The sequence below is a fragment of the Orcinus orca genome, chromosome 1 (genome assembly GCF_937001465.1).
Source record: "Orcinus orca chromosome 1, mOrcOrc1.1, whole genome shotgun sequence".
NCBI classification, from domain to species: Eukaryota; Metazoa; Chordata; class Mammalia; order Artiodactyla; family Delphinidae; genus Orcinus; species Orcinus orca.
Genome location: NC_064559.1, coordinates 32,014,823 through 32,041,926, shown reverse-complemented (window position 1 = coordinate 32,041,926; position 27,104 = coordinate 32,014,823). Strand labels below are relative to the sequence as shown.

The window sequence follows — 27,104 nt, the reverse complement described above, 5'->3', positions numbered from 1 at the left end:
GGAGCTAGGCGGAGGCTGGATGCGCCCAGGACCCGGAGGAGATGCCCTGGAGGAGGGGGCCGGGTGGTCAAGAACGGCCCAGCACCTCGGCCATTCCCAGCGAGCAGGGCCGGGCCTGTGGCAAAGGTGCCAGGACAGGCCAGCGGCCCCCACAGGGGCAGAGGCGGGAGGCCGCCGACCCCTGGTGGTGGCAGCAGGCAGCTGGGGCGTGCGTGGGTGGCAGCGAGGAGGGGCGGAGGGAGGAAGCTGGCTTCCTGAAGCCTTCTCAGCCCTCAAAGACAGACCAACAGACAGACAGACAGCTGGCGAGAGGCGCTGGGGGACACAGCTGCTTCAGTACGTACCTGGGCGGGCCGGGGAGGAGCCCCGCGGGCCAGGGCTGTGGGAACCTGGGGAGACACGGGAGGGCGTCTGGGGGGGCACGAGCAGGAGGGTGCCCGGGGCCACGGCGCCCGGCTGGGGCGCGGGTGCTGACCCCCTGACGTCCCCGAGGGCCGGGCAGGGCCCCCAAGGGAGAGAAGAGGCGGACGAGGCCCTCCTGCTGCGAGAGCCTCTCTGCCCGCTCAGCCCCTGCGGGCGCGGTGACCCCACAGCCCCTCCCGGACTCGGAAGCTGGGACTCTGGTCTGGAAGATGGGGACCGTACCCCAGGGGAGGGCCCCCCACCACCTCTGTGCCCCCTCTTGTGCCCCCAGCTGTTGCCTCCCCATGTGCGCTGTCGCTCAAGGGCTTGGTGAGGCCATTTCCTGTGACGGTTACCGACCGAGGCGGGCTGGGGGGGGGGGATGGGCAGAGGAGGAAGGAAACACCCCCAGCCTCCGTCCTTGGACAGAGACCCCAGGAGCCAGGACGCCCCTGGGGCTGGAAGCGGCAGCAGCCTGCGCGCCCGGGACCCTGGCGGCTCCAAGGCTGCAGGAGGCCTCCACCTTCCCGTCCAGAGGAGGCCCCCGTACACCCAGGAAGGGTGTGTGTGAGCCTTTCCTCCATCCAGAACCGCTGTATTCCCCCCTCGCCCTCCCTGACCTGGCCTCCAGCGTGGGGCTGGGGCAGCACCCCGCCCCGCCCCGCCCCCCGATTCCTTCCTATCTTCACCCACAGTCTCTACCCTTCATCTTGCCCTCACTCTAAACACAGGCTGCCGCCTCCTGGCTGCCCCTGCAGAGATCCTGGTCTTCCCAGGGTGAAAACACCGCCACTTCCTGGGGAACGGAAGACACCCCAGTGAAAACAGAGGTGCCAGAGAGCAGAAAGCCGGCCTGGGCCTGGGAGCCTCCTCTGGCCGGCCCGGCAGCCCAGAGGTCAAAGGTCATGGCCCAGTGAGCCTCCCCTGGGCCCAGCCCCCCCGCCCGAGCATGGTCCAGGCCCGCGGGGGGCACTCCAGAGCACAGCCACCGGCCACCCCTTCCCCTGAGGGCAGCCATGACCCAGCTTCCACCTGACCAGGTGCCAGCCAAGAAGCACGTGCGCCTGCAGGAGAGGTAAGACCTTTTCCGGGAGGGGCTTCCCTCCTGCGGGACCCTCGCCACCTCTCCAGGAGAAGGAAACCAGATGTGCTCATTTGCATGTCATTTGCATGCCTTTTACCTGTCTGGGGCACAAGCTCTGCGTCAGCCTCGCACCTGCGCCCCAAGCTCCAGGTGGGGTTGAGCACCCCTGGAGGGGGCCGGGGCCTCCAGGCCTGGATGCTGGTCAGAGCTTTAGGGGCCGGGCCGGGAACGGGAAGTGGGGGCACCAGCTCTGGCCGACAAGGGGCGGAGGTGCACAGGGCCCGGGGCCTCTGGGGCAAGGGGAGACAAGGAGCCGCCCCCCAGAGGTGCCCGTAACAATCGTAACCATCAGAGGCCGGCGCGCGTGGGCTCACGGGGCACTGGCTGTCTGTGCTGCAGGCGCGGCTCCAATGTGGCTCTGATGCTGGATGTGCGGTCCCTGGGGACCGTGGAGCCCATCTGCTCGGTGCGCACGCCCCAGGAGGTCACCCTGCACTTTCTGCGCACAGCCGGGCGCCCCCTCACCCGCCGGGCCCTGCAACACCAGCCACCCAGCCCCAAGCAGCTGGAAGAGGAATTCTTGGTAAGAACGTGGGGTCCCCTCCGCGTCACTGCCCTTCTGAATCAGGAGAGCCAGCTGGTACCACTCTACCCTGGCCTGCAGGCCTGTCCCCTTTGGGCCCCTGGGAGAGAGAACCCTGGGGTCTCCAGGAAGGAACCCGCCCAGCCTCCCTCCTCTGCCCTCCGCCACATCTAGACCTGCGTCCTGATGCCAGGACGAACAGCTGGGTCCCAGCTCTACTAGGAAAGGTGGAGGGAGAGGAGGCTGGAAGGGGGCTGGCTGTTCACTTGCTCCCTCCCCCCGCCAGAAGATCCCCTCAAACTTTGTCAGCCCTGAAGACCTGGATATTCCTGGCCATGCCTCCAAGGACCGATACAAGACCATCTTGCCAAGTAAGGACTGCGGCAGGGGCCTGGGGCTGGAGGTGTTCAGAAGGTAGAACACAGCCTCAGCCAGGAGAGAGCTGCCGTATGCAGAGGCTCTTCTTCCGGCAGAGGAATGCCCACATCGGGGCCTGGCCGGGGAAGGGGAGCAAGTAACCACAGCCAGGGTGATGCTAGGCCAGCGCTGCTCAGTGTGACCCCAGGAAGCCGGTCTATGGTGTTCTTATCCCCATTTTACAAATGAGGAAACCAGGTCACAGAGAAGTTGTGTAACTTGCTGGAGGTCACACAGCCAGTTGCACCAAACCTCCTTCCTCCTCTTCTTCCCACGTGGGAAAGGGCCCACACAGGTCTGCGGGGGGAGAGGCCCCGTCAGGACGGCTCCCCGAGAGGGGCCTGGAGGGCCTCAGATGGACGCGGTGAGGAGGCTGCAGATGGCGGTCCCGGGGTCAGCGCCTCCTGTCCTTCAGAGGCAGGCACAGGCCCTCTGAGCACGAGGCCTGGGGACACTCTCCCCTCCCGCTCCGCTCAGAGCACCCTTGTCTGGCCAGGCCACCTCCAGGAACCCCCAGTCTGGAGGCCACAGCCCTCTGCCTGCCTGGGCCAGTCCAGGGGCTGTTAGCACTCAAGGAAGGGGAACTGCCCTGCTCCTGGCCCCGAGGCACCCTCCGTCCAGACCAGCTGGCCCTGGGGAGCCTGCTTCTTCATCCGGCCTGGACTGGAGTTGGAGAAAGGCCCCCTTAGACGGACAGCCAGGCTGACTCGCCCTGGGGGTGGAATGAAGTCTCAGTTCCAGTCCGGCCTCTCAGGAGACAATATCTCTTTTTCCATTTGTATTGCTATGACCCTGTTCTGCGCCTCACTGATCTCCAAACTAGAATGTCGTTCAGTAAAGGCCCTCTCCTCGCTTGTCCATCTTGCCCAGCACCAGCCAGGGAACCTTCCCAGTTACTTCTTTGACCATGGCCCACTGCTGGTCAGGAACATTCGGTGGCTCCCTTCTGCGTGCATATGAAATAATGCCATAGGTATCGGCCACCTGCTATCCGCAGGTGCCGTGACAAGCACAGGACTCCTCTCTCTGGCCCTGCGTGAGTTTGCTTCGCTGGTCACCTTTTGACCTGTGGCCTCTGCTGATTTTTACTTCCTAGACCCCCAGAGCCGCGTCTGTCTGGGTCGGGGGCAGAGCCGGGAGGACGGAGATTATATCAACGCCAACTACATCCGGGTGAGTCGCCGGCGGAGAAGTGGGGGGGCTGTGTCCAGAGAACCCCCAGGACACCACCTAGCACGGCTGGTGGTTGGGGCACCTGGTGTCCCAGCTCCGAACCACGGCTGCCACAGCCCTTCCGAGCCAAGCCGGCGCAAACAGGCCAGGACGCCAGGCGGGAGCACAGAGCAGACGTCAGACGCCGGAAGGAAGACCCCGGTCTCCTGGGCGCACCCCGTCCCGCCGCCCCTGCCAGCCTCACAGCGCGGAGGGCGGCTCGGGCCAGGCCCAGCCTGCGGCTCCCAGGTCTGCACGGAAGGTGCAGCGCCAGCTGGGGGCGCTCGGCAGGCTCCCTCCCCTCTGGCCTTCGCTGCTCCAGGCAGCCCCTCCTTCGTGGAGACGGCTTCAGTCAAGGAGCCGGGAGGCGGGGAGGCCAGCTGGGCTCCATCCCCAGCGTCAGCCCGCGGGGGTGGGAGGCGGCAGGTGCAGACTGCGCCCTCTAGCGGCTCAGAGTGGGTGGGACCGCGGCCGGGTGCCCCGGTGAACAGCCCGCAGCCCGGGGCCGCCTGGGGGGGGAAACGCGGCCCGGTGATGGGGAGTCTGGGGAGTCTGGATTTCACCGTCCCCTGAGGAGCAAGAAGCTGAGGATCCTGAAACGGAGAGAAAAGGCTGGCAGGAGTGTGCTAGGCCTCGCTGCTAAATGCACAAAGTAGCACGTAGGGAAACATCCGCTCAATAACTACTGAACTGTTTCTTCGCCCTTTGCGCTAGTATTCAATAGAGAGCAGCAGGGGAGGAAGGGGACAGTCACAGAGGCCCTGAAAGATGCTAGACTCAACCCAACACACTTCGTAGAGTTTGGTCTGCACCACGTGCTGCTGGATGGCCATTACTCCCCGTTTACAGACCAGAAGCTGGGAAACTCGCTCCCGGCTGCACAGGCAGTGAGCAGAACAGGGGTTGGAACCCGGATGTTCTCACTCAGAGCCCGTGTCGTGTCCGCCATGTGGCGTCTGGTGTGTGTGTCCGTGACGTGTGTGTCCGGGCTGCACGGTCCCTGGCTGCAGCCTGAGCCCGGCACCTGCAGGTCTGGCCGCCCCAGGGCCCTGGCCTCACCGCCCACCCTTCCCCGGCCTCCTCCGCCTGCAGGGATACGGTGGGAAGGACAAGGCCTACATCGCCACCCAGGGCCCTATGCCCAACACCGTGTCAGACTTCTGGGAGATGGTGTGGCAGGAGGAGACGTCCCTCATCGTCATGCTGACACAGCTCCAAGAGGGCAAGGAGGTAGGAGGCTGAGGTGCAGTCCCTGGCGAACCCAGACGGACAGGCTGCACCCACGTCTGCAGCACACCCTGCTGGGGCAGCTCCGGGCAGGGGCCTCCCATGGGAGCTGAGGACACCTGTCAGTTCCTGAGACACTTGGCAGGGAGGCCAGCCCCAGCCAGAAGCAGGGGTGGGGGGGCACTTTATCTGCAGGTGTCAAATTCAGGACAGCCCAGCCTTCGCAGTGGGGTGGAAATGCCGCAGGTGGTGTGTGGGGGGGGTCCCGGCTCCCATCTCTGCCCTGGCCCCTGACTCCCAGCTCCCTCCCCCCAGAAGTGTGTCCACTACTGGCCCATGGAGGAGGAGACCTACGGGCCCTTCCGCATCCAGGTCCAGGACGTGAGAGAGCGCCCGGAGTATGCCGTGAGGCAGCTCACCATCCAGGTACCGCCCTCTGGTCCACAGGGAAGTTGGGCCACCCTCACTCTCTGGAACTTCCCTGGGAGGCACAGGTTTACTCAGGGAAACCTGCTTGAACCCACATGTAAAGAGCTGCTTGGGACCAGAAGAAGAGAGATGTGGGTGCCGCCCTCAGGGAGCCTCTAGTCCAGTAGGGCAGCGCCAACGATCCATGTGGGAACCTCCAGGAAGGCCCAACTGTCTGTATCAAGCGGCCGGAGGAGGGAGCGGGGTCCTGGAGTCACTGCTGGAGGAACCGCGGGCCGTTTGACAAGATGCTTAATAACTTGTAAAAGGGCTTAAAAACGCATCTGTTATTGTGTAGCATCTTCTGCTCTCCAAAGCGTTTCTCTATCCTCCGAGCATCATGGTCCCATTTTCAAGGTGAGGAGAGTGAGGTCAGGGGACTCACCCAAAGTCACGTGCTGGCTGGAGGCAGAGCCAGGACTGGAACCTGGGTCTTTCCGCCCTCCCCAGAGGTGTCCCAGGAGGGAGCGGTGGAGCAAAATGAACGGGACCAGGCTGGCGTCTTCTGCTCGGGCTCCCTCCAGCCCCAGCACCAGGGAAGCGGACGGGCGATGCCCTCATCCTGTGCCCTGTTCTCATGCCTTGTCCCCACCCAGCACCAGGAAGAGCGCCGGTCAGTGAAGCACATCCTCTTCTCAGCCTGGCCTGACCACCAGACCCCAGAGTCAGCTGGGCCCCTGCTGCGCCTGGTGGCCGAGGTGGAGGACAGCCGAGAGACAGCTGCCAACAGTGGGCCCATCGTGGTCCACTGCAGGTATGTGCCCCCTCCCCCGAAGCCCTTCCTCCCCGCTGGGCCCCTCCTGGGAAGGAGTTTAAGCAGAGCAGGCCCAGGTCTTACTTGGACAGGAAACTCTAGGTCATTCAGCAAGCGCTCTGTCCTTCCCTCTGGCTGCACAACCTGGACGTGTGGGCTGGACACCCAGGCACAGTCCAGAGAGGCAGCTCCCAGTCTGCTGAGGCAGGAGACGAACATGATCCCCGCTGTCAGGAAGCACATTTATTCACTCATGAATGTTTACTGAAAACCTGGTATTGCCAGGCACAGTGTTAGATGAGACAGCTGTGAACAAGACGGTTTGGTTTCTGCCAAGTTTTATGGTCTGGTGGGAAAGACAGCCAACGAAACGAACAGGACGCAGCATGAGGACATAATGGGGAGTGGGGGGGGGGGGCACAGAACGAAGTCGCCCAGCCCAGACTTTGGCCAGAGAACATCTTCCGGGAGCAATGACCTCTAAGCCAGGCTAAGACCTGAAAGGTGGATTAGCCAAGCGAAGGTGTTGGGGGTGGGCGGGGAAGCCTGCCAGGCAGATGGAGCAGCACGTGTAAAGGCCCAGGGGTGCAGTTTAGAAACTGACACGATGCTGGGAGCAGAGTCAGCGAGTAGGCGCCGGAGTCACATGGGAAGGGGGCAAGGACGAAAAAGCCTGGAAGATAAGTGACGAGGGGCCTCATGGGACTGGCTCGGAAAACTGGATTTGCCAGTTACAAAGAACACTTAGGCCACGGGGTAAGAAGTGGAGTGATGCAGGGGACAGACTTAAAATAAGGAAGGCGTTTGGGATGCACATGCTAACTAGAACACAGCGGCCAAAAGCACAGGCAGAGGGGCTGGGAAACCCCTCCCGCAGGTGCACCCAGACGCAGTGCTGGGAGGTCCGGGGCTCACAGGGGAAGACTTCCTGAAGAAGGGAGGAAGTTAAGGGCAGGACAGAGCAGAAGGGACAGGACTGTGGGCAGGACCGAGGCGGGCAAGGGGGCCGGGCGCCAGCAGCTGTGAGGACGCGGCGTGGTTAGGGAAGGACGTTCCGCGGGGTCATCCAGCCCAGCATAGGCACCGTCAGCAGGAAGTTGCTGCCCCCCACCGACCAGGAGGGAGCGCCTCAAAACGCCCACAGGGACCCGAGGGCGACCCGGCCCGGCTTTAGGGGGAGGCCAGCGAGGGATGCAGACGCCCCCGTGGCCACCCCGCGCCCCGTGGAGGCCTCCCTATTTCCCTTCTGTTCCCCACCCACCCGGCCCCCTGTGACCTCCCCGCCCCCTCCCTGGACCCCTGGACCCAGCGCAGGGATCGGCCGGACTGGCTGCTTCATCGCCACCCGCATTGGCTGCCAACAGCTGAAGGCCCTAGGGGAAGTGGACATTCTGGGCATCGTGTGCCAGCTGCGGCTGGACAGGTGGGTCTGCGGACTGAGCGGGGCCCTTCACCACCAGGCACTTCCTGTGCGAGAGGAAGCGGCCCCTTTCGCTCCAAGAGCTGTTCTTTTGCAGCTCACACCCTGGCGAGAATCTCTATCTAGAATTTTAGCTCTCTGGCGGGGGGCGGGGCGGGGGGCAGAGGTGGGGCGCCTAGAGGTAAATAGGCCACCCTGTGGATTTACCCGATCTTTCAACCTCTTCTGTTTCTTGTCTCTGTTTTTCCAAATTCCCTACTCAGGGGAAAGGTGGGGGGAAAGAGTACGGTTGGTTCTAGAAACTAGGTGGCCATAGGCGATGCACAGAAGCTCACTGGATTTGGAGAGAGAGGACCAGGGTGCATCTCACCGAGCTGTCACTGTGCTTCCCTGGGTCCCCATTTCTTTATCTAGAGAGAGACAATGGCCCTTTCCCCAGAGAGCTGCTGTAAGGAATGAGTTAACTGATGTGAAAGTATTTGGGGAACACGAGCACCTACTACACACATATATAGAATTATTACTTCTAAGATTACCGGGAAGAGGAAGTCTTGGGGTCAGGAATGTTCCTGGCCCAGCCTGGGGACTCAGGGGCTGGTTCTTCCCCAGGAGCTGAAGGGTCAGAGAAGACGCCTGCCCGCATGGGGCCCCTCCTACCCCCACCGCGGGCTGGGGAGGGTGCAGCGGGAGGGGTCTGCTGCAGAGAGGACGCACCTGGAAGGAGGAGCCCGACAGGCCTTCAGGAAGCTCAGGCTCTCCCCTCTGGACCGCCATTCACGGCCTGTGCACCTCTCCCCGCAGGGGGGGCATGATCCAGACCGCGGAGCAGTACGAGTTCCTGCACCACACCTTGGCCTTGTATGCCGCCCAGCTGCCAGAGGAGCCCAGCCCCTGACCCTGGCACCCTCCCCCGCGCAGGGCCGCCTCCCTGGGCCTGGGAAGGTGGGTTTGGGAGAGTGGGCCTTGTGACCTGGGGAACCCCCTGAGTGGGCATGGGAACAGGGTGCCCCTCGGGGTGTGTCTGGGGTCACAGGAAGCTGGACGGTGAGGACAGGGCTAGACACTGTCCTCCAGCACTGCCCACTCCCCTGCTCCCTGCAGAGGCCCCCCCATGTCCCTCCGAGCTTAAAGCTGGCGGCTGACCTCTACAAGAGCTGGGAAAGAGGCCCGGGCATCCTGGTCCCTGCAACGCCGCGTGGGCCTCAGTCTCCTCCTCGGGCATGGACATCAGGTGCTTTACTGCCACCGGGGGAGAACCACCAGAGGAGCACCTAGAAGCCACTCCAGCTGCACCCCCTTCCTGGGGCTGGCGAGAGAGTGACCCCAAGATCGCCCCCCACCCTGGCCCAGCCCGAGCACAGGCCGATGACCTGAGCTGGGAAAAGCCTGGTGCTACCTGGGCCGAGTCCTCAGCATCCTAGCAGGGCCTCTTCACCCACATCCGTGAGGCTGGACACCCCCCAAAGAGAGCAGGGACCAGACTGCCCCTGTGCCCACACGAGTGTCCGGGGAGCAGGCTATGGAGCTAACCTGGTGGGACAGTTGAACTCTCTAGAAGAGGGAAAGTGTGTGGACCCCTTGGAGGCCCAGACGGCTGCCCCTGCCTCCGTAGCTGCCGGCCACCCACCCCAGCTACTCTCCAGGGAGGCCCAGCATCCTGTGCCTGCCTTCGGACCCCAGAAGGGACCCCGAGTACCCAGGGAGGACACAAGAGACGAGCATGGGGCCGAGGGCGCTACCTGACTTTAGACAAGCAGCCCCGCCATGGCCGCCTCCCTGCAGAGCACACCTGGACGGCTGGCTGTTGCCATGAGCGACCCGGGTTAAAGCACCTACGTGGACCCAGGGGCTCAGGCTGAACCCGGACCCCCCATAGTCTACCCCGGAGAGCTAACTCCCCTCCGCACCTCACATCCACACGATGTCCAGGGCGCCCCAGCTCTATGTCAGGGCTGACCACCACACCCCAGGGAGGCGTCCAAATCCTTAATCCTTGAATCCAAGATGGGCTGCCCATGGGGGGAAGGCAGGCACCATCCTTCCAGGTGTTTGGCCCCTGGGGGCTGCCTTTGCCGGGGCCAGTTCTCCGAGGAACCCCCCAAGGAGCTGGGTCCCGGAGAACAGCTGGCCTTTTCCTCAGACAGCGCTTCTGGAAAACATGCAGCGTTGGAACCGAGGGTGACTTCCTAATGCTGCTGCTGGTCTCCTCCTTCCTCACCGCCTGGGAATGGGCTCACACCCTCCTGAAGCTTTCCTGCCCTATGAGAGGCACTCCCGGGGCCCGTGGCGCTGGGTGCTGGGCCGTCAGGCGCCTGGTCCTCCCTGAGCTCAGACCCCACAGGAGGAAAGCCACCGCACAGGTGGCAGGCTCCCCTCCCCTCCCTGGGTGCTGTTACCCCAACCCCGTCCCAGAACTTGAGGACAGGCTCTGAAGAGTGACCAGGTGGGAAAATAAAGACTTCGCGGATGACTGAGTCATTCCTTCTGTCCCTCTTCCTCTCAGGCCTCTGGAGCCTCTTTACATCAGTAGAGAGAGTGAGAATCCACAGGCCAAGAACAGGCTGCTGACCTTCACCCCAGACGTGCACTTTTCCAGCCCTTCCAGGGCCGCGTGAAACAAAGTGACACTGAAGTCAGTCTGGGAAACGGGCAGAGGTGTTCCTTAGGCGCTAGAGAGGGACTCACAGAGGGCAAGGACTAGAAAGCCCATGTAAGTTAATAACTTAATAACCCAGGATACTGCACGGGGCCAGGACTTTGTGATTCCTCCACTTCGGCAACAGATCATTTGGGGTCAACTCGGCTGGGCTTGGCAGGTGTGGTTCAGATTGAAATTTTACGCACCTTTGACTGAAGCCACAGACGCCACGTGAGTGCCTGTGGAGGCCAAGTAGGAAGGCACGCCCAAAGCGGGGTGTGGGCTCAGGGGGTCCAGCAGCCCCGGGGTTGGGTCCTCCCAGGACCAGCATCTCTGCAAGCCCCACACCTCCTACCGCCAGCTCTCCTGAAGAAAACTTTGGTTTTTACCAAAACAGGCCAACTTTTTTCATTTGCCACAAACCTCCCTCACGGGAAACCCCCCACAGGACTCTCTCTCTTTAGTGGTGGTCCCAGTAAAAGTCACTTTGGGCCAGAGGCTTCCTAAGCAAGTGGCCCTGGTACCTCGTGGTTAACGAGGCCTCACAGGTGGATGTTCCCCTCCACTGGGGCTCCGGTACCCAGAGATGCTCAGAGGCAAGGACTTAGGGAACAAAAGATCTTAGAGACATCGTCCCCGCTTCCTGGGAAGCCACGGACCACCATCCTCCACCCTGGAAATGGTCCCGCTCAGCGGGGCCCTCGCCCACCTCGGGCCCACCGCCCTGTAAGAAGGAAGCGGGTGCCAATCGGGGCACAGCAACCCGGGAAGGCGAAAAACAATCGGAGCTCTTTCCCCAAGGGCCCCTAGCGCACAGCAGCCCGGCCCGCCCCGAAGGCCGCGGGCGCCCCGCCCAGCGTACCCGCAGCCCGGCCCGCCCGGCCCGGCCAGGAGGAGCGCGCCCGCTCGGGGGCGAGCAGGGCCGGCGGCCGCGCGGGCGGAGGAAGAGGACGAGGAGGAGGACGACTGCGAGGAGGACGGCGACCGGGAGGAGAAGGACGCGCGGAGGCCACACCCATTGGCGCGCCGATCCAGCAGCGAGTCGTCGGCGGCCGCGCGCTCCAGCCGAGCCTCCGCCCGCACCGAGTCCGGAGCCGGGCCGCACCGGGGAGGGGCCGCTCCGGCCGCAGCGCGAGGGCACGAGGGGCGGCGGGGAGCCGGCACCGGGCGCGGCCGGCGCAGCGACCATGATCGCTTTGTTCAACAAGCTGCTGGACTGGTTCAAGGCCCTCTTCTGGAAGGAGGAGATGGAGCTCACGCTGGTCGGGCTGCAGTACTCGGGCAAGACCACCTTCGTCAACGTGATCGCGGTACGGGGCGCCGGCCGGCCGGGCCTCAGGTCCCCGCCGCGCCCAGCCGAGCGGGTCGCCGCCTGGCGTGGCCGGCACGGCTGGCGCCGGCGGGGAGACGCGGGCCCGGGCGCGCGGGGCCTAGCACGGCCCTGGGGACCCGGCGGCGCGCGCCCGGGCCGGGATGGCACGGCCGGGCGCAGGGGCGGGGGACGAGGGGACGCGGCCCGGGCCCCAGGACCGGCGGCGCCGAGGGTGTCACGAGGCCAGAGGGACCGCCGCCCGCGGAGATGGGCCCCCTCCGGCACCCGCACCCTGGCGCATGACGGGGCGAAAGTGCAGGGCCTGCCCGTGCGGCGCGCGGAGGGTCGCAGGACGGATGCCCGCGAGGCTGGGGGAGGGGGCCCGGGCCGGCCCGGCCCCACCCCGGGGGATTAACCCCTCCTGGCCGGAAGAGGAAGCCCCGGTGCTATTGACGAGGGTGGCGGGGGGGAGGGATCCCTGGGGGGAGTGGAATCGGCAGAGGCCCTGGGCTCCAGCCCAGACTCCTTCTCCACGGGGAACCTCTCCCCGACCGTGGCGTCCAGCTGGGGGTCCGGGGAGGACGCACTGCATCCTAAAGGGAGCTCGGAGTCCCCACCTGGCCCGGAAGTTGCAGGGGAGAAGGAGGTGCTTCGGACCCAGAGGATGAGTTGGAGGTGGAGGGGCAGGTCCACTCTGGGGACACAGGGGAGAGTGGCTCTGAGGGCTTTGGGTCATCAAGACCAAGGTGGGCAAGTGTAAGCCTTTCAGCGCCAGGGCAGTGGTGGGGAGGAGTTAAAATCTGCCTCGAAAAAGGGGAAGATGAGCTCCCTGGGTGTTTGAGCTGAGCTGCAGTAGTGGCTGCGGCCTGCATTTCCGAGAGGGCTGGGCTGGGCATGTGGGGCTGAGGAAGGCTTGGGCAGAGCTGAAGTGTCCGGGGACCCGGCCCTCGTCCGCAGACGGGGCTTTCTGAGAGCTGTGGAGCGGCCATACATGACAGGGGTCAGCAGAGAAGTGTGACCTGCCAGCCTGGGTACCTCCCCTGCCTGCCTCCTGCCCACCCTCGAAGAGAAGGGTGGAGGGAGACTGGGGGGCAGGTACCCCATGATGGCGTGTTTGGGCACTGGCTTCCTTTCCCAAACGTGTTTGTGATGACCTCTGCCCAGGGGCTCCTGGCCGCTCACCCAGCAGCACAGGCTCTTCGGGCCCAGGCTGGGTTTGTTGGCGCGATGGTTCCTGGGCTCCTGTCTGCCCAGGCGCTGGCCCTTGGTCGCAGGCTCCTGGTTAGACCTGGTGTTGACTTGGACTCCAAAAGCAGGAGCGCAACGCCTGGCCTCGGGTCCTGCGGGCCTGTGGCTTCGCTCCGAGGTGCCGAGATCCGGGAGCTGTCTCCAGGGAGAGGCCGAGAGGGGACCAGTCGGTGCCGCTGCTACTCTCGTGGCTCAGCCTGGGCATCACCTCTGGTCCCCAGGGAGTCTCTCCTCCTAGAGCGTTTACAAAGCTGTGTTCCTGGGCGGGGGTCCACAGGAACCCAGGCGGTTCCGTGTCCTGGTCGTGTCCAGAGAATGGGATGCTCTGGCAGGTCAGAAACGGAATCCAAGAGTCGCAGGTTTCACTGCCAGGGTCAGGAGTTTCCGAGGGGTGCAGCGCGGGCTCCCCTCCCCCAGCCGGGCCTTCATGTTTATGACATAAATTTGCCACCTCAACTCACACATCCTGAAAGTGCAGCGTGAATTTCCCTCGAAACAGGCTTCTCCAGAACACCCATCCCTTGTGGGCTGCAGTGGGAGTGCCCGAGTCCAGAGTTCTCAGCTCCTCCAGGGCCACGGCATTGTCGCCCACCAGTGTATGATCCCAGTGGAGTGTCTTTCAGAAAGAAGTGAAGAGTCAGGACCCCGGGCTCTGGCCCGTGCCCACCACTGACCTTCTGAATCCCCTTTGCCTCTTCTTGTGGCCTTTCTTTGTCTTAGCTTTTACCCATTTGGGTTTTTTCTACTCCTTGTATGAGTCCGACTGTAAATGGAAATTGAGCTCACGTGTAAGCTGCTCCTCTGGCTAATGTGAGCTGGGAAGCGTCACAAAGAGATTCTCCAGCGCATCTGAGAACCCAGAACTCACTGTCTGAGTTGTGAAGAAGTTGTGCTGCCGGAAAGTAGGAGATGTTTTGCCCGAGGGAAACAAGAGGCCATTTTCAGATACTCACAAGTGTGAAAGGCCATCCAAGGGAAGAACTAACTTTGGGGTACCCAAGGGGTAGAGTTGGGAAGGTGGATTTTTGACTCATTAGAAAGCACTTTGGAGTGTTGGAGCTGACCCAGGAGGGATGAGCCAGAGGACATTCAAGTCTGAGCCAGGGGTTCCTCCAGATGACGTTAGGGTGCCTGCTGACCTTGAACGAGGAGCTTGTGAGATCTGAGGCCTTAGCCGGGAAATGCAGTTGTGACTGGTTCCAGCTTAGCTCTCATTCACAGCTGAACTGGAAATACTGAGGCCGGGGAGCCTGGCTCCCTGAGGGTCCTCCTGGAACCCTCCTTTGTCCAGGATCACACTCTGCCAGGCTGGGCTTTTCATTTCTATGGGAGCCTGGGAATGTTCTGGGTGGCCAAAGAGCATGATGGTTCCTCATGTATGGAAACCATTTCCAAGCACTTTGTGAGCCCTATTTGCCAATTTTTAGGAAACCAAAACCCTTTTCTGCCATTTCACAGAAGGAAACCCTGAGGCCCAGAGAGGTCCAAGTGTCTTGTCCAAGCTCCTCCACGATGAGGGATAAACAAGAGCTGGGCTTCCTTCCTCAGGACCACATTCTTCATCTGCCCGGTTGGGGATGGAGTGGGCTTGGGCCCAGTGGGTGCCCCATTCCACCTGCACCCTGTTGGGGTTCGTGGAGTTAAAGCATACATGGTTCTCCCTGCTTAGCCAAAAGCAAACCCTCGTCAGGGCACTCCCTTTTCCTCACTGTTAGAGGCTCTTGGACCCTTTTGATATCTGATAAAAACAGAGACCCTTTCCCCAGAGGCGTGTACATACAAACAGAAACGTGCACATACAGATTGTGCGCCCCTTCAGGGGTCTCCGAGCCCCCCTTCGGCCTCCAGGTTAGGAACCCTCATCCGTCTTATCTTGAGCGTCAGTCCTGGGCATTCAGTGCTCACATCCGAGGGACTTGGTGAACGAGCTCAGGTGATTCCTGAAGATAAAAGGGAATCCATCCGTCTCATTCAGGGGGGGTTTCATTCAGACTCACAGGCTCTGAATGAGAGGCCATCCTGTCCTACACTTTGGCCAATGGTCAGAGCCCCTGACCACTCTGTGTGGCCTTAGGCAAATTACTCCTCCCACCTGGTAGAAGACAGTGACATCGTAAGGGAACAAGGCTGTCCCCTCAGGTTCAAGGTTAAGTAAGCCCCATCTCCTTCAGCCTGCATCTGGGGGAGAAGCGGAGGTGTCCTACATGTGAACGTGGAGATGACCTTGAGCGGAGTTTGGTCTGGCCTTAATAGAGTCCTGTGGCTAGTTTAGAACAATCTTAGAGACAATTTAGAGGGGAGACGTGGGAATTGTTAGAATTTGAAAGTGGGTTATGGGAAACAGAATTACGGTTAACTTCTACTTACTGGGTGAACATTCACCCATGTCAGTGTAGACACGGCTCCTCTCCCAAGAGCTCTCGGTCTAGTCGGGGTGCACGGTGAGGGGTACCCATCCTACAAATGGGTACAGTACAAAGAAACCCGGAAGTTGCTTGCTGCGTGTTGCCTTTGGGGCGTGGCTGGCGTACCGACCCTCGGTCTCATGTGAACATTGACCGCGTGAAAGTGTAAACCTAGATTGTTTAACGTGACCTGCCGCACCGGAGGCTAGATACAGAAAGGGGGCTCTGGTCCAACAACAGAGAGGTGGGTTAGACCTCAGGAAGGTCTCCATCCTGGTCGAGCGACTTCGAGGGGCCTCTTTGTCACGGGAGCTCGGGTGTGAGGTGGACACCGGGCTTGGTCATGGCCCGTCTTGCTTGAAAGCAGGGGGCGCGCGGGAGCTGCCCGGGACACGGGGGCGCCTGAGAGGCTCCGGCCTGGCCTCTCTGCTTCATTCCCGCAGCCTTTTGGTCCGTGGCCGCCGCGGACAGCGCATCTGGGTCCTGGCGATTTTTGCCCCTTTTCCAATTCTGACTCTTCCTTCCAGTCGGGACAGTTCAATGAGGACATGATCCCCACCGTGGGCTTCAACATGCGCAAGATCACCAAAGGGAACGTGACCATCAAGGTGCGCGGCCGAGCTGGCCCCTGGGCGCAGGCCCACGGCCGCAGAGGATGTGTGTGTGCGTGTGCACGTGTGCGCGTGTGTGCATGTGTCTGTATGTGTCGGGCCTCCGGAGGAGAAGCTAGCGGAAAGCAGAGGCTTGGGTCCGACCGGATAGTTGGGGAAAGAGCTCAGGTAGGCTTAGGAGTCAGGGACGTAGAGAGAGAAGGAATTCCGGTGGGGCGGGCGGGGGGCACGTGGGAGCCAGGATGGACTGGGGGCCTGCCTGCTGCTGACACCCGCTCACCTCTCTTGCTCAGCTCTGGGACATCGGGGGACAGCCCCGCTTCCGCAGCATGTGGGAGCGCTACTGCCGAGGAGTGAGCGCCATCGTGTAAGTGTGCAGCAGGGCCGTGGTCGTTGGCAGGTGACTCACACCTGTGTGCAGCTGCCTTTGCTTTGACACACGCTCTGGACGCCCACCAGCCAGTCTGAGAACCAGAGGACTGACCACTTCATGCTGAAGCATCTGTGTGTCCCTCCTCATCTCCCTGCCTACCCCCAACCCAGACTCACCCTTATCCTGAATTTTGTATGATTTAGTGGTTCATTCCCTTGCTTTTGTTTTTCCTTTCATTGTTGGTCGTGCCACACAGCTTGTGGGATCTTAGTTCCCCAACCAGGGATTGAACCCAGGCCCTTGGCAGTGAGCACCGAGTGCTAACCACTGGACTGCCAGGGAATTCTCTTCCTTGCTTTTTAAAAATAATTTTATTCTACGTATATATATGCCCAAACAAAAGATCATTTAGCTTTCGTTGTTTGGTTTGGTTTTTTTTTGTGGTACACGGGGCTCTCACCGCTGCGGCCTTTCCCGTTGCGGAGCACAGGCTCCGGACGCGCAGGCTCAGTGGCCCAGACTCTCCGCGGCATGTGGGATCTTCCCAGACCGGGGCACGAACCCGTGTCCCCTGCATCGACAGGCGGACTCTCAACCACTGCGCCACCAGGGAAGCCCAGCTTTTGTTGTTTTTAATCTGATTTTTAAATTTAAATTTTTATGTATTTTTATTTTTTTATAGTTTTTAAAGGTGACACTCCATTTACAGTTATATCAAAATATTGGCTCTATTCCCCGTGTTGTAAAGTACATTTTTGTAGCCTATCTTACACCCAGTAACCAGATTTGTTTTTATTATTCTTATTATTTAAAAAAATTTTTTGGCCGCACAGCATGAAGGCTCTTAGTTCCCAGACCAGTGATCCAACCCTTGCCCCCTGCAGTGGAAGCTCCGAGTCCTATAACCACTGGACCACCAGGGAAGTCCCCAACCTGATTTTTAAAAAAACATTTTGATGCAGGAAAGCCTTCTGGGGCTTCCTTTGCTGTTTTCACCCCCTTGTCTAGCCAGCCCTGCCCTGAGAACGTAAGCGGGTCACTCTGGGAAGGACTTAGGTCTAATCCTATGGGGCCCAGCGCTGCCACCGGAGCAGCAGCTTCTCCAGAGGTCTGGGGGATGGGACAAGGGCCGGCCGCAGCAGCCCCTGCAGGTTCTCACTCCCATCAGTTCAGAAGACATTCTCAGAGCACCTGCCTGAGCCGTCCCAGGTGGCGGAGACCCCGGGTGTCGAGCCAGAGCTGCTGCAGCTCCTTCCCCCCCAACCCCGCAGCCTGTGGTGTCAGCTTGTCCCCACCTGCCGCCCCCCAGGTACATGGTGGATGCCGCTGACCAAGAGAAGATTGAGGCCTCCAAGAATGAACTCCACAACCTACTGGACAAGCCCCAGCTGCAGGGCATCCCGGTCAGCCCCGAGTGGAGTGGGAGGGTCGGGGGCTCGCCGGGAAGGCCGGGGACCGCTGGGGGCAGGTGGGGGTAAACACTGCTGGCGGTGGGGGGAGGGAGGGGTGCGGATGCAACAGGGCTGCGGAAGCCAGCCCCCTTCTCGGGGCAGCCTGGCCGTGGCTGCCCTGGACCGAGCCCTGCCCTCCCTTCTTGGCAGGTCCTAGTCCTGGGCAACAAGCGAGACCTCCCGGGAGCCTTGGATGAGAAGGAGCTGATCGAGAAAATGTGAGTTGGCCACTCTTCCCTGTCCTTCCTCCCTGCTCCCCAAACTCCCAGGCGCCAGAGCGGAGGGCTCGTTGCTGCTCTCGGCGCCCACCGCTTGGTGGCGCTAGAGCGCGCCTGCCCGAGCCCCGCCCTTCGCCCCTCCCCCTCCCCGTCCCTCTATCCCCGACCGCCCCCGCGCCCGGCCCCCGGCCCCCAGCCCCTTGCTCAGTGGCAACCTCAGCAGACAGCTCTGGTCCCCTGCAGGAATCTGTCTGCCATCCAGGACCGAGAGATCTGCTGCTACTCCATCTCCTGCAAAGAAAAGGACAACATCGGTGGGTCTGGGGGCGTCGCTGCGCTCGCGGGGAGGGGCAGGAGGGGAAGGCAGCCGGTGGCTCTCTCCTTGGAGCCCGGAGCGCCGTGGCTCTCCTGGGCAGGACAGGCAGCGGGAAGCCCCGATGCTGAGCATCACCCCAGCTCTGCCGTCAACTGGTGTGTGATCGTGGGCAAATCCCCCCTCTCCTTGGGGCTCACTCCCTGCCTGTGACGTCGTAGGGTCGGACCCTTCTGGTCTGAGGGACTCGTCCTATGGCTCCGTCTCTTTCACCGCAGCCAGACGCCCTTGCACCCATCAGGGGCTGTTCGGAGCTTGGCAGCTGGAAGCTGGGCTTGTGATGCCCTTAGAGTTGACCCTAGCTGCAGCGCGCCCCCTCCCCCCCCCCCCGCCCCGGCCAGGTGTGTGCTCTACCCTCAGGAGAACCAGCCCAGAAGCCCTGTAACCTCCTCTCTTGCCCCGCAGACATCACCCTACAGTGGCTTATCCAGCACTCAAAGTCACGGAGAAGCTGAGACTGCGGCCCCGCCCCCTCGGACCAGGGACCGCCCTCCGGATCTGAAGCCGAGCTCCCGCCCCCTACCCCCGTCGCCCCCCAAGCCCACCCCTCCTTACTTGGTGTGGGGAGGGGCCCTCTGGGGGTCCCAGAGTCCTGTTCTGCTGAGGTTTGAACTCCCGATTTTATTGTAAAATAAATTGCTCCCCTCCGGTCCTCTAACCTCCCCCCTCCCCTCTCCCTTTGTCTCTCCGCCGCCCTGCTTCCCTCCCCCTCTGAAGCCCCGCCCCACAGCCCCGCCTCCTCTCCTGTCCCGCTCCCTGCTTCCCTTTCCCACACTCTTCTGTTATTGTCCTGTGTGTACAGTATATATATGTATATATATTTTAATTTTTTAATTTAAGCAAAGACTAAAATCAACCATTTGATGCTGCAGGGGCCAGTCAGGATCTGGGAGGGGGCGGTCTGGAGAGAAGGAGAATAGCGGGGTTAGCTGGGGCCGGTTCAGATCAGGAAAGGTGAGGCTGGCACAGGGGCAGGTACCAGCCCAGGCACGGGTGTCCGTCCCCACGTCCCGTTTGTCTCCACTTCCCAGTCTGGCCTGTCTCCGCAGTGTTTGAATGTCACAGGCTGACGGGAGCTTCCGGAGACGCCCTTCTCTGCCCCCAGCCTCAGCATGGCCACCAGGCACAAGCAGGCGCCGGAGACCAGGGGCCGAAGGGGCAGGAGGCCAGCGCCCTAGCAGCCCCTCCCGCCTGTTCCTGGCTCCCAGCTCCGGGCCCTCACCTCCACGGGCCACCTCATTTTCTGTTCTCGTTTTGCAGAGTTGCACAAGGAGAGAACTCGGCATGGGGGGTTGGTTCTTTGGGTTTTGTTTTCTGTTTGTTTAATGATTTGTAAAGTGATGTCCCTCTTCCTTTTTTACACTTTTCAGCTCATATTTAACCTCTGTTTGGAAAATGATTCTTGTAACTGTACATTTTTTTGCCTCCTAACAACAACAAGAATAAATGACAATTTTGTGTTGGGGGGGTGCGCGGTGCGGTTTTTATTTCCGTCCACGGCCCGGCAGGCTGGGGACTCTGGTTCCCGACCCTGGGCGCACCCAGCCAAAGGGAGGCACGCGCTCGCCCGGGCGCACAATGGCCCTTCACAGAGCAGCCCCCGCGAGCGCGCCGGCTCCTGCCCTGCCGCCTCCTCTAGTCGGACGTTCCTGTGTCCCCAGCTCTGAGCCAGCAGCTGCCAGGGGAATGGAGGGGGGTCTGTGTCCGGAACTGCCCGGCTGCACCCGGTGTGTGCGGGACGGAGCCCGCTTCCTGGAGTCTGTCCAGGCCCCCACCTGCAGCCAGAAGTGGCGGAGCCGGTGAATTGTCCTGGGGGGCGCGGGGGCAGTGCCGGGCCTGCAGAGCCCACGGCTTACCACCCTTAGCGGCTCCTCTGTTGGTGTCCAGGCCGTGCCCTCCCTTCCCTGCCCACCCCCGGCCCCTCCCAGCCCACTCCACTCCTAGAGCTGGTCCCCTCTGCCCGCAGCCGTGGCTTCGGAGGCTCGCGCCCCGCTTCCCAAATCCGGGGCCATCTTGACCCACTTTTACCGTAAGCCCCGCCCCCTGGCTCCCCTCAGCCTGGAGACGGAGCGGCCCTGCGGAAGGTCAGGCCCTGCTGAAGGCTCCACCCCTTCTCGCCGCACCTCTGCAGGGAGGAAGCCACTTGCACCGTCCTGGGAGCAGGGCCTTCCCTGGTGGCTCTGAGCTCACCGACCCTTCCTCGCTGCTTCTTCTTGGAGCCTCCTGGTCATCAGAACCGCAGGGAGGAATGGCCTGCCTGGAGAGGGCTTCCCCACTGCCGGGGAGTTTGGGGAGAGAATGCAGATGGAATTTGGCGGAGGGAGCTAGATGACTTCAGGTTCCTTGCAACCCCTAAAGGATAGGACACGTGCCCCCTGGTCGAGGAGGTCGAAGCTGGGGCCGGGCTGTCCCCTGGGCCCTCGTGGCTGCTGAGGTGGCTGGAGATGCCACGGCCTGGGAGGCTGGGACAGGACCAACAGTCACTGGTCTGGCGAGCAGGATGGGGAGTTTTAGGGATGAGCTGCCTTGCTCGCCTCCTGCGTCCTCTGAGGAGATAAGACAGGATGGGCTGGTCGCCAGCAAGCAGGCATCCTCCTGCCCCAGTGCCTGCACCCAGCACACAGCAGGTGCTTCGTAGGACAGACTGTGTATATGTACACCAGCATGGGGGGGCCCTTTGCACGCCTGGCCAAGCCTGCTCTGCAGTTCTGGAGAATTGAACCCCCAAAGGGAGGGAGGGAAGGAAGGTGCCAGGCGTCATGCCGGGAGCTTTATGTATCTTGTCTCATTCAATGACTCCAGGCCTCTGTGAGGGGGGTTATTCCTGTTTAACTGATGGGGTCCAGTAACTGCGTCCAGTCCGGCCCAAGGGAGGCAATTCTCAGTGCAAGGTGCGCATACTGACGGAGTCCGGGCGGCTCAGTGGGTTGGCCCTCCTTCCACCTGGCTGACATCAGGGCTCAGGGTTGGTCCCCTAAAGACCCAGCTCAAGTCCACTGCCAGCTGCCGCCCCACCCCAAGCCCAGGACCCCTAGGCAACAAATGCCACATTGTTCCCCCAGCTGGCCTAGCCGGAGAGACAGTGGCTCTTTCCCAAGGCCCGCTGGCCCGCTGACTAATCCTGCAAGCCACTCACGTTGGCGGGGCCCAGGGCAGCGGTGGTGGCAGGGCCTCAGAACCGCAGGGAGGGGCAGGGGCCCCTTTGTGGCAGAGCCCCCAGACAGGATGCGGCGGTGCCCCCTCCCCGCCCCCAGCCTCCCATCCTCAGCCTGCGCGTCCCGCCTTCACCCTGGCCCCCCTTCTCCATCCCATAGGAGGCTGCTGGTGCATCTGGGACTGGGGCTGGGGTGGGGGGAGAGGGAAGGGCCCCGGTCACCTCAGCACCGCAAGCCTGCCCTTGGTCTCCTCTCCAGCCTGCTCCCCCCACCGTCTTAAGTTGCTGCAGACAGAGCTGGGGGCTTTGGTCACTGTGGCAGCGGTCGGCCGAGAAACGGGTGGGTGTCTCTCCAGCACAAAGAGTGTGCGCCATCGCCTAGCAACGGCCTCCCTCTCTCTTGGCATCACCCGTCCTGAGGGTGGGTGCCAGGGGGAGAGAACAAGGCCATTAAGATCCGCAGGAGTGGGGGAAGGAGGCCTGGCTCCAGGCTGAGGCCAGGGGGTATGGGTGGGGTGGGCAGAGGAGAATGGGGCCCAGGGCACTGGGCAATGCCTGTGCCTCCCCGACCCTGCCCTGGGGACCCTCCTGAGGCCCTGCGCAGGTGATCCAGGCAGAGCTGGCAGCAGGAGCTCCGCGGGAGCCCGAGCTGCGCTTCAGATGGGAAGGGTGGGCTTGCGGGGCGGGGAGTGGTCTGTGGCCTAGGCCAAGGTGTCCCTTTGTTTGACCTCATGCCAACTTCGCTGGGCCCGGGCGGGGCTAAGGGGCCTCTGGAAGGGCCCCCTGTCGTGGGGGGTGGGGGGGACCAGAGAGAGGAAAGAAGGCTCTGTGGGGCTGTCGATGGAGCTCTGCCTGCCGGGAAGGGGGTGGGGGGGGTGGGCGGGGGGCAGGCAGCTGGGCTGTCTGTAGGCTAAACAGTCTGTTCTAAGAAGCCAAACAAGGGCAGCTCTCAGAGAGGCTGGAAGCCCCCCAGGCTGCTGGTTGCCCTCGAATGGGGGCTTTGTGGGGAGGGAGGAAGAGCAGCGGGGGCTCCCGGGGAGATAAGTTTGCAGCCTTCTACTTCCCAGGGACGGCTGGGCTCAGGCCAGCCTGAGGACACAGTGCCCCAGCTCCCAAGCCCCTCCGTCCACTCTGCCCTCAAAGCCACAGGACCCCAGGCTGGACAGGACACCAGCCACAGGCCAGGAAGGGCCAAAGGTGGCCAGGAGGGCACTGCCGGGATGTGGCACAAGAAAGGCCCGTGGGCACAGGGGTAGTTCTACCTAGTTTATTGTTTTCCAAGAAGGGTCTTCTACAGGGGAGCACCTGACCGGGATTGGGGGGGACCGGGCAACCAGGGTACGTCAGAGAAGGAGGAGGACAGAGACAGAAATGCTCCTGGAGAAAAGACGGCACCTGGAGGGGGCGTCCAGGGCTGGGCCCATCCTGTGCAGAAAAGAGACCGGTTGCTGGCCCCTAAGGCCCCCGTCCAGGATGGGCGATGCCGAGAGGGGCAAAGTAAAGTGTAGTCGGGCTCCAGATGGAGAGGGGAGAGTGAGGCTGGGACCAGGTGAGGTTCTGGCTCCCAGCCGGTGGGATGGAGAGTCTCTGGGCAGCTCTGAGGACCTGGGGGATCACCGCCCCCCAGCAAGAGGACAGGCGGGCCGCCCCCGAGAAGGGGCTCGGCCGGGGGCTCCGACATACCCAGACCCCAGCCGGGGGAGCCGAGTCCATCTCTGGACAGAGCTCCCCCTGCCACGGCCGGCCAGCCTCAGCAGGGCGTGCCCAGGGCCAGGAGCGGGGGCGCCTCCCGGGGCTTGTGGAAGTAGACAGAGGTGGACAGCCCCGTCTGGAGCTTGGCATCGGGGCCGTCGGTGGCTGCCACCCCGCCGCAGCCCTCGCAGCAGCAGCAGCAACAACAGTCCAGGAAGGCGCGGCCCAGCGGCCGGCACACGCACAGGAGGAGCACGGGCGTGGCGGCCGCCTTGAGGAAGGTGGCGAACTGGCCGACCAGGCCCAGGAGGTCCAGGGTCTGGCGGGTGAGCGTGGCCGAGAGGTAGGCGGCCACGACATTGCACACGTTCTCGGGGAGGGTGCAGAGGGTGTAGACGGCGGTCAGGCCCACCACGGTGCCGCTGAGCTGGCCCTCGCGCCGCTCCTGCTGGCCCGGCCGGCACTCCAGCTTTCTGCCGGGCGGGCCCCACACCCGCCACGTCACCAGCTGGCAGGTGACCGTGAAGAGGACGGGCAGGCAGAAGTAGCAGCCGAAGGACCACCACATCCGGGCGTTCTGGTAGGTCAAGACCAGCGAGTAGAGGGACTCGGGCAGGCGGGCGGAGGGCTTCATGACGCACGCATCCACGGGGCCCGCAGCGGGGCCGGGCTCCTGTACCAGCTGCCAGAGCAGGAGCTCGGGCGCAGCCAGCGTCATGGAGCCCACCCAGATGACCGCCAGCTTGGCCAGGATGGACGGGCACGGCTCGATGGGCCTGGCCTCGGGCAGGGTGCTGGTGGCCACGTGGAAGCGGTCAATGCCCAGGGCGCAGAGGCTGAAGGTGGTGACGCCGAGAGAGGAGACCTGCGAGGGGGCGTGGTGGGGGGAGAGGCGGGGGTCAGCCCCAGGCAACCGAGGGGCTGGCTCAGACTGGAAGCGCACGGCAGGCGTGGGAAGGACAGTGGTGGCACCGCCATTCAGGGGCATTTCAGATCTCATGGCCAGGGTCTGACGGGACAGACCGGGCTCAGGCAGGACCAGGGCCTTGGTGGACGGCAGAGCTGAAGTTCCCCTGCCGGCCGCCCGATTCTTGCCGCCCGCTGCCTTGCCTCTGGGCCCAGGGACGAGCGACCTAGGCCCTACAGCCCCTTGTGCTCCTGAGACTTTGGGAAATCATCTCTGAGGACAAACATGGACGGAGACGTAGGGCTCCTGGGCCTGCGGGTGCTTGGATGGCCTCAGCCACCACGTCCATGGGGGGAGTGGCCTTGGGGGTGCAGGGCATACACTCTCCCACCCTCCTCGCCCTGCCCGGAGAGGCCCAGGGCCAGCCCGAGTGGGGACGCAGTGGGCCTGTGCCCACTCCCCGCAGGCAGCTCACAGAGCACACAGGAAAACCACCCTGTGAGCAGAGAGGAAGCCAGAGCAGCAGGGAAGAAAGTGGCAGAGAGAAGTGACGGGGCTGGGGCGGTGCTCCCAGCTCAGATGATGGCTGGGCACACTCAGGGCTGTGCTCAGTTCCCCCTCCGTCCAAGCACTCCCCTCTCCGGCTGGCTCCTGCCCCATCTCCAGGCAGGCCCCAGGCCAGGGCTCAGGCTAAACAACACGCCCTCTCCTTTCCTGCATCTCAAAAATGGCCCCAAGCTGTATTTAGCTGCCTCCTGTTCCCTCCTGGGGTCTCCTGGGGCCTCCCTACAAAAGGGTGCTGGGCGGTGCATTCGTCCCTCTACTCTCACCCGTCACCCCAGCCTCCAGGGAGGGCTCAGGGGTCACCTCTGTCCTCCAGGCCGTGGAGGGGGTTAGGCGGCAGCCTGAGTATCAGGTGTGTTGGGACCCACAGTCGGGCAGGGGGCAGGGCCGGGCTCTCCTCGGCCGCCAGCTCCATGCAGACAAGCGCTCACAGGGGTCTTAGACCTTTCCCAGTAAAATCCACCACGTACTAAATTATTTCAGTTCTAAGCCCTTTGTAGACGTCACACATGTGAGCCTTCAGGGACTCACTCAGCTATGGTGATGGCGGTCAGCCCCGACTCACAGAGAGGGAAGCAGAGGTTTGGGCAGGCTAAGTGGCTAACCACGGCCACTCAGCAGAGCCCGGGCTCTGACCCAGTCTGCCCAGTTCCAAGGCCCTGGCTCTGACCTCCCACAGCTCTCCTGGCCTCTGAGTGCCAGGTCACTAAGATGCAAGGGCTGTCCCCGGCCGGAGGGCCTCTTTCAGGTCTGAGCAACTTGGGGCCACCGTTAGGTGGTCCCCCTGGGCTGGGAAGGTCAGGAAAGGGCTGTACCGCCCGCTGAGCCTCAGACAGTGTGTCTGGATATGAAACCATCGCTAAGTCACGGGACGGGGACAGAGCTGGGAATAGGACAGTGTCCAGACGCTGATCCTAATTCCTTCCCCACCCAGGCCGGCTGCCCACTCACTCAGCATCTCCCATTGTCTCGGGGGGAAAGCAGTGTTTGCGGGGAGGGAGGCCACAGTCACCCTGGCGCTCATTCTTCCTCCTCCCACAGCGTAAGTAACATGCAGAATGCCGCAGGCTGATTTCCCGTTCCTGGGCAGACATGCTGGCCTTGCTGTGTCCCACGTAAATGCACACATATTGGTGTATCTTTGCACTGTTTTGATTAAGCTGTATCCGTGTGAGCAACACATCTATCAACACCCACGTGCTCATCCCAGCGTGGAAGTTCCCCGAGGTGGGGCCAGTGGGCACCTTGGAGCCGCAGCTGGAGGGCCAAGTGGTCTACCCTCTGGTCAGGAGACAGTGAAATGGGAGGGGAGCTGTGACCTGCCCAGGGACGCCCCAATACGCCAGGGACAGAAGCTGACGCTAGAGCCCCTGCTTTAGCTGCAGCCCCAGAACCAGCTCTCTCCTTCCAGAGGATGGAGGAGACGTCTGACGGTGATGGCGGCAACGAGAGTCGCAGTGAGGGAGGGTCTTTCCTTCCTTCCGTGTTTGCACTCCCGGGAGTGGACACAGACTTGACCCCAGGGCCCTGACACCCGCCTGCTCGCTCGGATACCTGAGAGCTCCCAGGAGCCAATCCTGCATTTGTCTTGGGGGAGAAGCAGCGAGACAGAGCCCCAGGCCTGCGGGGCCTCGCACACCCTCGCAGCCCACCTCCGGCAGCGCCCCACCACCACCACCCCGTGGGCTCTAGCGGGACACACACTCACCTCCACGAAGGGCACAGCCCGGCAAGACACGTCACCCAGCAGCCTCTGCTTGGTGATCTCGTGGAAGATGATAACAGGGAGGCAGAAGAAGAGGACCAGAAAGTCCCAGAGAGCCAGGCTGGCGAGGATGGAGTTCCAGGCGCTCTTCAGGTAGTAGCTGTGCCACACGATACACATGACCGCCAGGTTGCCCACGATGCCCACTGCAAACAGCGCCAGGGCCAGGAGCAGCACGGCGTAGGCCCCGTAGGAGCTCTCCGTCACCGGGTACAGGGGGTTCTGGATCTGCAGCCGCCGGCCCGGCGTCCCCGTCGTGTTGCCCCGAGGCTCCTGCCTGCTGCCCCCAGGGACCACGGCCCGGTCCGGGTGGGCGCTGGCGGCCACCTGGGGCTCGGTGGGTTGCGGCCCGGTGGGGCGGATGGGCCGGGGGTACTCAGCCCACTCCTGGGGCACATACTGCTGCACCCCCTTGGCCTCCTCCTCGGTGCCACGCCCGCCCCGGCGCAGGGGGACGCCCCCGGGGACCCTGCCGGGACCTGCCGCTAACGCCACAGCGAGACAGATGGCCAGAGGCCACGGCCACCGCATGGCCGGATGAGCGGCAGTGGCTGCCCACAAGCGGAGGCGAGGCCGGACCGAGTGCAGGGCCGACTCGACGGGCAGCTGGCCGGTGGGCCCGCCCCCATCGGGCGTCTGGCATTGCCAGCCGGCTCCGGCACCCCCTCCATCCCCACCCCTAAGCCACCAGTCAGGGCAGGGCTGGGCCCTCTGCTGGACACAGGGCGCTCTGTGCCATCCGCAGGACACGCCTCCCCGGGCCCCCCGGGCAGCAGCGCTCAGACCTGTGCGGGCCCCCAGAGGCCGGGCGCCCCCGGCCTCAGAC

General features: G+C 63.0%; 3 protein-coding genes and 1 long non-coding RNA gene across 4 annotated transcripts; 3 read left to right on the top strand and 1 right to left on the bottom strand.

Annotated features, from left to right (window-relative positions):
- Positions 1-15: 15 nt before the first annotated feature.
- PTPN7 (protein tyrosine phosphatase non-receptor type 7) lies at positions 16-10,037 on the top strand. Its single transcript, XM_049709897.1, is given in 12 exon segments — positions 16-336; positions 1,134-1,399; positions 1,401-1,477; positions 1,886-2,069; positions 2,356-2,440; positions 3,583-3,659; positions 4,791-4,928; positions 5,241-5,351; positions 5,990-6,147; positions 7,457-7,570; positions 8,369-8,491; positions 8,652-10,037. Coding segments are annotated over 10 exon segments (1,086 nt in total). The 5' UTR covers positions 16-336; positions 1,134-1,351; the 3' UTR covers positions 8,463-8,491; positions 8,652-10,037.
- Positions 10,038-11,091: 1,054 nt separating this feature from the next.
- ARL8A (ADP ribosylation factor like GTPase 8A) lies at positions 11,092-19,661 on the top strand. Its single transcript, XM_049709905.1, has 7 exons — positions 11,092-11,515; positions 15,698-15,778; positions 16,075-16,148; positions 17,464-17,557; positions 17,756-17,823; positions 18,067-18,137; positions 18,602-19,661. The coding sequence occupies exons 1-7, from the start codon at positions 11,393-11,395 to the stop codon at positions 18,649-18,651; spliced, it is 561 nt and encodes a 186-aa protein (XP_049565862.1). The 5' UTR covers positions 11,092-11,392; the 3' UTR covers positions 18,652-19,661.
- A 2,942-nt stretch (positions 19,662-22,603) lies between these two features.
- Positions 22,604-27,053, bottom strand: GPR37L1 (G protein-coupled receptor 37 like 1). The gene is made up of 2 exons (XM_004285390.3): positions 26,222-27,053; positions 22,604-23,907 (listed from the first exon to the last, which is right to left on the bottom strand). Exons 1-2 carry the CDS (start codon positions 26,807-26,809, stop codon positions 23,101-23,103), a joined length of 1,395 nt encoding a protein of 464 aa, XP_004285438.1. The 5' UTR covers positions 26,810-27,053; the 3' UTR covers positions 22,604-23,100.
- On the top strand, positions 24,551-26,183 carry LOC125964437 (uncharacterized). The gene is made up of 2 exons (XR_007477428.1): positions 24,551-24,865; positions 25,555-26,183. It is a non-coding gene; the product is annotated as an uncharacterized LOC125964437 (long non-coding RNA).
- Positions 27,054-27,104: the final 51 nt, after the last annotated feature.